Source organism: Pristiophorus japonicus, chromosome 19 (genome assembly GCF_044704955.1).
Source record: "Pristiophorus japonicus isolate sPriJap1 chromosome 19, sPriJap1.hap1, whole genome shotgun sequence".
NCBI classification, from domain to species: Eukaryota; Metazoa; Chordata; class Chondrichthyes; family Pristiophoridae; genus Pristiophorus; species Pristiophorus japonicus.
In genome coordinates this window covers 77,049,212-77,061,395 of record NC_091995.1, presented here as the reverse complement: position 1 = coordinate 77,061,395, position 12,184 = coordinate 77,049,212, and the positions used below count along the sequence as shown (strand labels likewise).

The 12,184-nt window shown below is 45.7% G+C and overlaps 1 protein-coding gene across 7 annotated transcripts in view; it reads right to left on the bottom strand.

Annotated features, from left to right (window-relative positions):
• Nucleotides 1–12,184, bottom strand: part of LOC139229971 (myocardin-related transcription factor A-like) — a 240,402-nt gene that overhangs the window by 50,384 nt on the left and 177,834 nt on the right. For all 7 annotated transcript variants that reach the window (XM_070861664.1, XM_070861663.1, XM_070861659.1 and 4 more), the window contains one exon: nucleotides 461–516. In XM_070861664.1, coding sequence (XP_070717765.1) covers nucleotides 461–516 — 56 coding nt within the window. The remainder of the gene's footprint in view (nucleotides 1–460; nucleotides 517–12,184) is intronic.

Below are 12,184 nucleotides of genomic sequence, written 5' to 3'. Positions count from 1 at the left end.
GTCACGCAATGAGCTATTTATCAGAAAATTGTAGATGCACTGCCCACAACTTTCCAATTAATTTGCTCGCAGCTTCTGGGGCTTGTTGGTGCAATAGGAATCACAAAATTCTGCCCAGTGACTTGCGAGAGCCTGACTGGATTATACTTTAAGCAACGAAAATCATTTTCAGTCAAATGTGTTTAAATATAATTATTTTGGTGCGAAGGGGCGTTTTCAAAATTCAATGTAATTTGCTTGACAATTTTTGTTTATTTTAAAAGGTCTATTGTGATTCCTGCTCGGGGGGTGGAAGGGACATTCCAAAGACGACTTTTACAACAAGAGGTGTTCAATTCTCCAAACAAATATTTCCCTCCTTGTACAACTGGTCCTTTACCATCCCTCTAGGTTGTGCAGAAGCAAAAAATCCCGTAACAAGGCGAGAGGTAAATTTAAAATCCGTAATACAGCTGCTTACCCGTGCCCTCTCCAAGCTTCTCCTCTGTTCGTGAAATGCAGCAGGACTCTTCAAAGCTGCACAAGGGAGAAAAGTTACATTGCAGCTACAACAACAACTTGCATTTATATAGCACTTTGAATGCAGTAAAATGTCCCCAAGATGTTTCACAGGAGCATTATCATACAATATTTGACACCGAGCCACATAAGGAGATTTAGGACAGTTTGACCAAAAGCTTGGCCAAAGAAGTAAGTTTTTAAGGAGCGTCTTAAAAGGAGGAGAAAAGAGGTAGAGAGGATTAGGGAGGGAATTCCAGAGATTAGGGCCCAGGGCAGCCGCCAATGGAGGGATGAAGGAAATCGGGGCGATCTCGGAGGGTTGTAGAGCTGGAGGAGATTATAGAGATTGGGAGGGGCGAGGCCATAGCGGGATTTAAACACTAGGGTGAGAATTTTAAAATCGAGGTGTTGCTGGACTGAGAGGCAGTGTCGGTCAGCGAGCACAGGGTTGATGGGTGAACGGGATTTGATGTGAGTCAGGATATGGGGAGCAGAGTTTTGGATGACCTCAAGGTTACGGAGGGTGGAAGCTGGGAGGCCGGCCAGGATAGCGTTGGAATTGTCGAGTCTGGAGATAACAAAACCATGATTGAGGGTTTCAGTCGCAGACGGGCTGAGGTAGAGCAGGGACGGGCGATGTTACGGTGGTGAAAGTCAGCAAAATTCACTGACATTAAACAGAACTGTTTTCCGGGACAGCATCTATTCTCTTAATCCAGCGAGTCACTTATTTCGATGCTGATGGCAGAATTTTAGCTGCAAGGCTGGTATGATGTTAACAATGGATTTCACCCAACAAGCTTCAATTCATTCATGTGGAATCTACATATACTAGTGTGCATATTCATGGTCTGCCATTCAGACATTCTATCATAATGAGTTGACCAAATTTATACCCAAGCATTTTCCTTTTTCAGACACTGACTGACCGGCTACATATTTCCAGCTCTTCCATTTTATTCCTGTGCCATTCCCATGAATGCCATGTTTGATCCTGAGCACTGGAAAGAACAAGAAGCACTTTGGGATTAGAGTTCTGATTCTCTCTTTTTCTCACACTTTAAAAGCATTAGCCCCCCCCAAATTTTTTTTTGAGGCAACAAGGAGGGTCAATGAAGGTAGTGCGTTTGATGTAGTGTATATGGATTTTAGCAAGGCTTTTGATAAGGTTCCACATGGCAGACCAAACTCACGGTCTACAGAGCTGTAGTAATACCCGCCCTCCAGTATGGCTCAGAGACATGGACCATGTACACCAGACACCTCAAGTCGCTGGAGAAATACAACCAACGATGCCTCTGCAAGATCCTACAAATCCTCTGGGAGGACAGACGCACCAACATTAGTGTCCTCGTCCAGGCCAACATCCCCAGCATTGAAGCACTGACCACACTTGATCAGCTCCGCTGGGCAGGCCACATAGTCCGCATGCCAGCCACGACACTTCCAAAGCTCTACTCGGAACTCCTTCACGGCAAATGAGCCAAAGGTGGACAGAGGAAACGTTACAAGGACACCCTCAAAGCCTCCCTGATAAAGTGCAACATCCCCACTGACACCTGGGAGTCCCTGGCTAAAGACCGCCCTAAGTGGAGGAAGAGCATCCGGGACGGCGCTGAGCACCTCGAGTCTCATCGCCGAGTGCATGCAGAAACAAGCACAGGCAGCGGAAAGAGTGTGCGACAAACCTGTCCCACCCTCCCTTACCCTCAACGACTCTATGTCCCACCTGTGGCAGGGACTGTGGCTCTTGTATTGGACTGTTCAGCCAACTAAGAACTCATTCTAAGAGTGGAAGCAAGTCTTCCTCGATTCCGAGGGACTGCCTATGATGATGTCATAGCAGACTGGTCATGAAAGTAAAAGCTCATGATCTAAGGCAAAGTGGCAAGTTGGATCCAAAATTGGCTCAGAGGCAGGAAGCGAAGAGTAATGGTTGATGGGTGTTTCTGTGACTGGAGGTCTGCTTCCAGTGGGGTTCCGTAGGGCTCAGTTCCTTCCTTTTTGTGGTATATATCAATGACTTAGACTTCAATGTAAGGGGTATGATTAAGAAGTTTTCAGATGATGCAAAAATTGGCCGTGTAGTTGATAATGAAGAAAGCTGCGGACTGCAGGAAGGTATCAATCAATTGGTCAGAACAGTGGCAAATGGAATTCAATCCGGAGAAGTGTGAGGTAATGCAGTTGGATAGGGCTAAAGTCAAGGGAATATACATTAAATGGTAGGACACTGAGAAGTGTAGAGGAACAGAGGGACCTTGGAGTGCATGTCCACAGATCCCTGAAGGTAGCATGCCAGGTAGATAAGGTGGTTGAGAAGGCGGGGCATAGAGTACAAGAGCGGGGAGGTTATGCTTGAACTATATAAAACACTAGTTAGGCCACAGCTAGAGTACTGAGTGCAATTCTGGCCACCACATACAGGAAAGATGTGATTGCACTAGAGAGGACACAGAGGAGATTTACGAGGATGTTGCCAGGACTGGAGAATTTTAGCTATGAGGAAAGATTGAATAGGCTGAATTTATTTTCTTTGGAACAGAGGAGGCTGAGGGGAGACTGGATAGGAAGGACCTATTGCGCTTAGCAGAGAGGTCAACAACCAGGAAGCATAGATTTAAAGTAATTGGGGGAAGTTTAGAGGGGATTGGAGGGGAAATTTCTTCATCGAGAAGGCGGTGGCGGTCTGGAACTCACTGCTTGAAAAGGTGGTAGAGGCAGAAACCCTCACCACATTCAAAAAATACTTGGATGTGCACTTGAAGGACCAAGAGCTGCAACCTGCAGGGCTACGGACCAAGAGCTGTAACCTGCAGGGCTACGGACCAAGAGCTGGAAAGTGGGATTAGGCTGGATAGTTCTTTGTTGGTCGGCGCAGATACGATGGGCCAAAATGGCCTCCTTCCGTGCTGTAAATTTCTATGATTCTATGCTCAATTTATAGGTGATTGGTCGGGAGAGCCTCATTCTTTTGGTGCAACAAGTTGGTAAAACAGGTAGCGTTTGAGGAGATTTTTGAAGATAAGAGATGTACCAAAGGGGATGGGTTTAGGATGAGAATTCGAGTGCGCAGGACTGAAAGATCTGCCAGTGATAGAGTGCAGTGGTGAGGGGCAGTGTGGAAAAGATGCATGATCGAGTCAGAGGAGTGGAGGAGATTGTAGAGATATGGAGGAATCAATATCCGAGGACGAGGATTTTGAAATAGATCTACTGGGATACAGCAAGTTAGTGAAGGTCAGCCAGGGCAGGCGAGATGGAGGAGTGGGACCTGGCACAGGTTAGCATGATGGTGGCAGAGTACTGAACCTTCGATGTTGTGTAGGAGAAAGGCTAGCAAGGAATGGATGGAGAAGTCGAGTATAGAGATGACTATTGCACAAATCTGAGTTTTAACAGTTGTGGGGTGAAGTAGAGGGCTGTGAACGCTGAATCATTGAGTATATTCAAGGCTGAGATGGATAGATGTTGCGACTCTACAGGATTCGAGGGATATGGAGATCGGGCGGGAAAGTAGAGCTAAGGTCGACGATCAGCCAGGATCTTATTATGTTCCCCTTTAAATCGGAGGTGCCGTCTTTTGGACGAGACATTAAACCGAGGCCCCATCTGCTCTCTCAAGTGGACGTAAAAGATCTCATGGCGCTATTTTGAATAAGAGTAGGGGAGTTCTCCCTGGTGTCTTGGGGCCAATATTTATCCCTCAATCAACATAGCAAAACAGAAACAGATTATCAGGTCATTATCATGTTGCTGTTTGTGGGAGCTTGCTGTGCACAAATTGGCTGCCGTGTTTCCCACATTACAACAGTGACTACATTCCAAAAGTACTTCATTGGCTGTAAAGCGTTTTGAGACGTCCGGTTGTTGTGAAAGACGCTATATAAACGCAAGCCTTTTCTTTCAAGTCAAGGAACTGCAAAAATCACGGTTGGAATCCTTTGTGTAAAACATCTGTTTTATTGAGGACACAGACACTCGGGCTGGCTGGGCGACCAAGCATCCTTGGACTCCATTGCTCACATGAAAATCATTTAACCTTGGACCTGAAAGCTTATCGTCCTGACCCATCTCCTCATAACTACAGAATTTTGCCGAGTTGGCTTTACATCGAGAGAGAGAAGCCCTCAAGATTAACCCTTAAAGACACTGGTTTTAGTTTTCAAATTAATGCCAAAAAGGGATTCACAATCTCTCCCAAAATAAACAGTAAAAAAATCCAAGATAATAAAGACTGAATGTAACTACTTTCTTCACCAAGCTGTGCTCCCAAGCAATGGTTTCATTGTGCGAGTGAGGTTCAGAACACAGCCCCAGGGGGGTCCATAACGGCCCACTTCCCCATCTGTAGTCTACAGCCCATCTGGTGCTCACGGACAGGCCCGTGTGCCTCAATTCAGGGCCCAACAGCTCTAACACAAAAAGGATTGGAATAGTAACAGAAGTTTTTAACATTTTATGATCGATCACGGCTGTAATGTATGCACCTGTGAGTATGCCAACAGGTTTGTACAGCTGCTGAGTTATGAGTGGCCTAGCCAGTCACGTGATGTTCACAAGACTCAATAAAACCCCAGCCAGTTGGGTTCGGGGGATCCACAATGAGGCAGGTGGTTGTGAGCCTGGTGGATGAACTGGTAAAGTGTAGTGTGATTGTTAAACCTTTTGCTAATAATCCAACTAGTTCTCAACAGCAATGTGAATCCTTAAGCAAAGAGCCCATGAAGCAAATATGTGACAGCAATGAAGCCCTCAAGCAGGTTATTGCTCACATTATGACTTTCAATAAAATCGTTAGTACCTCTGCATTAGACGGAATAATTTCTTGGGTTTTGGGGGGGGGGGGGGGGGGGAGAGAAAAGGTGACCAGTGGGGTAAAAGGTCACTCGTGGGGTTAAAGGTTGCAGACTGCGGCTCATTGGAAAAGCAGTGCCATGAGCCAGGCGGTGCTGCATTATGGAGGGGAGGGTGGGAATAAAAAGCAAATTACTGCATACTTAGACTAGCACACATCAACGAAGGATAAATCTGTGACTGAATGTGAATATATTTCGAGTAGACATGGGGCCAGAACTGCTGAATTCAAACTGTCTGAAACCAAGCGAACTCGCTCCACTTTGACCCTGATTTATAAAGTATAATCAGGTTGAAAAAGGCTAGCCCTTAAGTTATGTGGTATCTGCTGCCATATTAGGAAGCATCAAATCTTGACCCTCACAAGGGCCAAATTTACCAATGGCGCACTTGAAGGGCGTGTGAAGGGAGTCAGAGCTGGTACTACAGTGTTCTGGTCCTCTCTCTGAACCACACACCGTGAGTACTGCCCCCTCACTGGGAGCACAACATCAGTGCTTTTACCCTCTCAACCAAATGACCCTCGATTGTAAAATACTGAAGTTAAAAAAAAATTACACAACTTGCCGGATGGCATCACACTTTCTCCTGTAAAAAGAGCACAACTAAATGCTACATAATCACTACTTTATCATTGTGTGATTAATTCCAGATGCTTGGTCATGCATCATGTATCCTTTGTGTGTTATTAAAGTTCATTTTTGGGGATTCTAGGCGTCACTGGAAAGTCCGGCATTTATTGCCCATCCCGAGTTGTCCCCGGGGAGAAGGTGGCGGTGAGCCACCCTCTTGAACTGCTGCTAGACCACTTCAGAGGGACTGGACAAATGGAAAACAAACACTTGCATTTATACAGCGCTTTTCACGACCACCTGATGTCTCAAAGCGCTTTACTATTTGAACTCAGGGAATTTAATAATCATTTAAAATAAAAACAAGTGTCAAACAGTAAGAGAGTTTTGTTTTAGTCTCACTTGAAGGTGTGCTTTAAATATTTTGGTTGTGACATCAGGAAGTTGAAGTACTGAATTCTCCCAACGCTGCAGTGATCAGCTGCCGAGAGCAGGGCAAAAGATCAATTCTGCTGGGACGGTGGGGCAAGCTGGTGGTTCAGCACTCGCCATCACGGCTCCAGCGTGGACACATCCACCCATTTCCCAATCTCAGCTCGGATTCAGTGGAGAAGCAGCACTGGTGTAAAGAGGACTGGCTTTACCGGCATTCACCCGCCACCCCACCACACACCCCCGGCCCGCCACCCAGCCCCCACCCCACCGCGCCCCCCCCCCCCTCCCCCTAATTCAATCCAGATAAGCGTGAGGTAATGTAGTTGAGGAGGTCCAACAAGACAAGGAAATACACATTAAATGGTACGACACTGTACACTGAAGTGTAGAGGAACAAAGGAACCTGTGGAGGTCCACAGATCCCTGAAGGTAGCAGGCCAGGTAGATAAGGTGGTTAAGAAGGCATACGGAATGCTTGCCTTTATTAGTCGAGGCATGGAATACAAGAGCAAGGAGGTTATGCTTGAACTGTAGAAAATACTGGTTAGGTCGCAGCTGGAGTATTGTATGCAATTCTGGTCACCGCATTACAGGAAAGCAGTGATTGCACTGGAAAGGGTGCAGTGCAGATATACCTGTACAAGAATGTTGCCTGGACTGGAAAATTTTGGCTATGAGGAAAGATTGGACAGAGGAGGCTGAGGACAGACCTGATTGAAGGGATGGTTTTCTAGACCAATATGTCGAGGAACCAACTAGGGGGGAGGCCATCTTAGACTGGGTGTTGTGTAATGAGAGAGGATTAATTAGCAATCTCATTGTGCAAGGCCCCTTGGGGAAGAGTGACCATAATATGGTGGAATTCTGCATTAGGATGGAGAATGAAACAGTTAATTCAGAGACCATGGTCCAGAACTTAAAGAAGGGTAACTTTGAAGGTATGAGGCATGAATTGGCTAAGATAGATTGGCTAATGATACTTAAGGGGTTGACTGTGGATGGGCAATGGCAGACATTTAGAAACCGCATGGATGAATTACAACAATTGTACATTCCTGTCTGGCGTAAAAATAAAAAAGGGAAAGTGGCTCAACCGTGGCTATCTAGGGAAATCAGGGATAGTATTAAAGCCAAGGAAATGGCATACAAATTGGCCAGAAATAGCAGCGAACCTGGGGACTGGGAGAAATTTAGAACTCAGCAGAGGAGGACAAAGGGTTTGATTAGGGCAGGGAAAATGGAGTACGAGAAGAAGCTTGCAGGGAACATTAAGGCGGATTGCAAAAGTTTCTATAGGTATGTAAAGAGAAAAAGGTTAGTAAAGACAAACGTAGGTCCCCTGCAGTCAGAATCAGGGGAAGTCATAACGGGGAACAAAGAAATGGCAGACCAATTGAACAAGTACTTTGGTTCAGTATTCACTAAGGAGGACACAAACAACCTTCCGGATATAAAAGTGGTCAGAGGGTCTATTAAGGAGGAGGAACTGAGGGAAATCTTTATTAGTCGGGAAATTGTGTTGGGGAAATTGATGGGATTGAAGGCCGATAAATCCCCAGGGCCTGATGGACTGCATCCCAGAGTACTTAAGGAGGTGGCCTTGGAAATAGCGGATGCATTGACAGTCATTTTCCAACATTCCATTGACTCTGGATCAGTTCCTATCGAGTGGAGGGTAGCCAATGTAACCCCACTTTTTAAAAAAAGAGGGAGAGAGAAAGCAGGGAATTATAGACCGGTCAGCCTGACCTCAGTAGTGGGTAAAATGATGGAATCAATTATTAAGGATGTCATAGCAGCGCATTTGGAAAATGGTGACATGATAGGTCCAAGTCAGCATGGATTTGTGAAAGGGAGATCATGCTTGACAAATCTTCTGGAATTTTTTGAGGATGTTTCCAATAAAGTGGACAAAGGAGTACCAGTTGATGTGGTATATTTGGACTTTCAGAAGGCTTTCGACAAGGTCCCACACAGGAGATTAATGTGCAAAGTTAAAGCACATGGGATTGGGGGTAGTGTGCTGACGTGGATTGAGAACTGGTTGTCAGACAGGAAGCAAAGAGTAGGAGTAAATGGGTACTTTTCAGAATGGCAGGCAGTGACTAGTGGGGTACCGCAGGGTTCTGTGCTGGGGCCCCAGCTGTTTACATTGTACATTAATGATTTAGACGAGGGGATTAAATGTAGTATCTCCAAATTTGCGGATGACACTAAGTTGGGTGGCAGTGTGAGCTGCGAGGAGAATGCTATGAGGCTACAGAGTGACTTGGATAGGTTAGGTGAGTGGGCAAATGCGTGGCAGATGAAGTATAATGTGGATAAATGTGAGGTTATCCACTTTGGTGGTAAAAACAGAGAGACAGACTATTATCTGAATGGTGACAGATTAGGAAAAGGGAAGGTGCAACGAGACCTGGGTGTCATGGTACATCAGTCATTGAAGGTTGGCATGCAGGTACAGCAGGCGGTTAAGAAAGCAAATGGCATGTTGGCCTTCATAGCGAGGGGATTTGAGTACAGGGGCAGGGAGGTGTTGCTACAGTTGTACAGGGCCTTGGTGAGGCTACACCTGGAGTATTGTGTACAGTTTTGGTCTCCTAACTTGAGGAAGGACATTCTTGCTATTGAGGGAGTGCAGCGAAGATTCACCAGACTGATTCCCGGGATGGTGGGACTGACCTATCAAGAAAGACTGGATCAACTGGGCTTGTATTCACTGGAGTTCAGAAGAGTGAGAGGGGACCTCATAGAAACGTTTAAAATTCTGACGGGTTTGGACAGGTTGGATGCAGGAAGAATGTTCCCAATGTTGGGGAAGTCCAGAACCAGGGGTCACAGTCTAAGGATAAGGGGTAAGCCATTTAGGACCGAGATAAGGAGAAACTTCTTCACCCAGAGAGTGGTGAACCTGTGGAATTCTCTACCACAGGAAGTAGTTGAGGCCAATTCACTAAATATATTCAAAAGGGAGTTAGATGAAGTCCTTACTACTCAGGGGATCAAGGGGTATGGCGTGAAAGCAGGAAGTTGGTACTGAAGTTTCATGTTCAGCCATGAACTCATTGAATGGCGGTGCAGGCTAGAAGGGCTGAATGGCCTGCTCCTGCACCTATTTTCTATGTTTCTATGTATAAAATTATGACAGGCCTGGATATAGTAGATAGGAAGGACCTGTTTCCCTTGGCAGAGTGGTCAACAACCAGGGGACATAGATTTAAAGTAATTGGGGGGAGGTTTAGAGTAGATACGAGGGGAAATTTCTTCATCCAGAGGGTAGTGGAAGACTGGAACTCACTGCCTGAACGGGTGGTAGAGACAGAAACCCTCACCATATTTAAAAAATACTTGGATGTGCACTTAAAATGCCATAATCTACAGACCAAGAGCTGGAAAGTGGGATTAGGCTAGAGAGTTCTTGGTCGGCCGGCGCGGACACGATGGGTCGAAATGGCCTCCTTCTGTGCTACAAATTTTAATGATTCTATGAAGTCAGGAATATGGAGTTAAGATACAGATCAGCCATGTTCTGATTGAATGGCGGAACAGCTCGAGGAGCTGGATGGTCTACTCCTGTTCCTATGTTCCATCCACACACAGTCTGTAGTCAATCCCGAGATCCCTGCGTCACTGTCGACCGTAACAAAAGGCACTATCAAAAAGAATACAACTACCTGCATTATACGCTTGCATACATGCTACAAAATGATATAGGCTGAAGGGTAGGGTGCTTTAGACAAAGGAATTGAATGTAATATCTCCAAGTTTGCAGATGACACTAAGCTGGGTGGCGGTGTGAGCTGTGAGAAGGACGCTAAGAGGCTGCAGGGTGACTTGGACAGGTTAGGTGAGTGGGCAAATGCATGGCAGATGCAGTATAATGTAGATTAATATGAGGTTATCCATTTTGGTGGTAAAAACAGGAAAGCAGATTATCTAAATGGTGACAGATTAGTAAAAGGGAAGGTGCAACGAGACCTGGGTGTCATGGTACATCAGTCATTGAAAGTTGGCACACAGGTACAGCAGGCGGTGAAGGCGGCAAATGGCATGTTGGCCTTCATAGCGAGAGAATTTGAGTATAGGAGCAGGGAGGTCTTACTGCAGTTGTACAGGGTCTTGGTGAGGCCACAACTTGAATATTGTGTACAGTTTTGGTCTACTAATCTGAGGAAGGACATTCTTGTTATTGAGGACTGCAGCGAAGGTTCATCAAACTTATGCCCAGGATGACAGGACTGACATATGAAGAAAGACTGGATCGACTAGGCTTATATTTAATGGAATTTAGGAGAAACATATAAAATTCTGACGGGATTGGACAGGTTAGATGCAGGAAGAATGTTCCCAATGTTGGGGAAGTCCAGAACCAGGCGTCACAGTCTAAAGATAAGGGGTAAGCCATTTAGGACCAAGATGAGGAGAAACATCTTCACTTAGAGAGTTGTTAACCTGTGGAAAGGGATCAAGGTGTATGGAGTGAAAGCAGGAATGGGGTACTGAAGTGCATTATCAGCCATGAGCATTCTGAATGGTGGTGCAGGCTTGAAGGGCCGAATGGCCTACTCCCGCACCTATTTTCTATGTTTCGATATAGAATGTTAGAGGTTGAGAGGATTTCAATAATTTTCACTCATGGTCTGCAAAATCATCTCAACCCCTAACTCTCTTGCCTGCTCCAGCTTTATTTCTCCTGCTGAAGTTTGTGCTCATTGAAATAACAGATCTCAGCAACACTGGGGGTGTAGAAGATTTTCCACTTCAGGAATGCATAGCGCATCAAGCGCTCTCAGGCATACAAGGCACAGTTTGATGCAGAGTAAAGCTTTCTCTATTTTGTCCCAACTATGGACCCCAGCATTAATTACAATGGCTTTGGTCTTCCCAATATTCAATTGGGAGAAAATTTCTGCTTATCCAGTACTGGATGTCAGACAAACAGTTTGATAATTTAGTGACTGTGGAGGGGTCGAGAGAAGTGGTAGTGAGGTCGAGCTGGGTGTCATCATAAATGTGGACACTGACGCTGTGTTTTCAGAGGATGTCGCCAAGGGGCAACATGTAGATGAGAAATAGGAGGGGGCCAAGGATAGATCCTTGGAGGAACAACAGAGGTAGCAATGCGGGGGCAGGAAGAGAAGCCATTGCAGGTGATTCGCTGGCTACGATTAGATAGATAAGAACGGACCCAGGCGAGTGCAGTCCCACCCAGCTGGACGGTGGTGGAGATGCGTTGGGGAAGGATAGAGTGGTCAACCATGTCAAAGGCTGCAGACAAGTCAAGAAGGAAGAGGAGGGATAGCTTGCCTTTGTCAGTCACAAAGGAGGTCATTTGTAACTTTGATGAGAGCCAACAAGTCAACAGTCAGGCACAAAAACAGAAAATGCTGGAAACATTCAACAGGTCAGGCAGCATCTGTGAAGAAGACACAAATCAGTTGATGTTTTCAGGCGCAAACCCTGCTTTCAAGATCTGGGAAGTTCTGAGGAAGGGTTTAAACCCAAAACATCATCATCATCGGCAGTCCCTCGGAATGGAGGAAGACTTGCTTCCACTCTTAGCATGAGTGCTTAGGTGGCTGTACAGTCCACATCAACTGACTTGTGTCTTCTCAATGAATGCTGTCTCATCTGCTGAGTATTTCCAGTATTCTCTGCTTCTGTTTCAGGTTTTAAACATCTGCAGTTTTTTTTTTTGCTGGTTGCTTTCCGGCCAGCCAACATGTTCAGGTCAGGCAACAGTCAAGAAACTTGCTCCCAGACTCAATCCAATACAACCATTTAATGTTTAAAATTGAAGGTAATTGGCAAAAGAACTA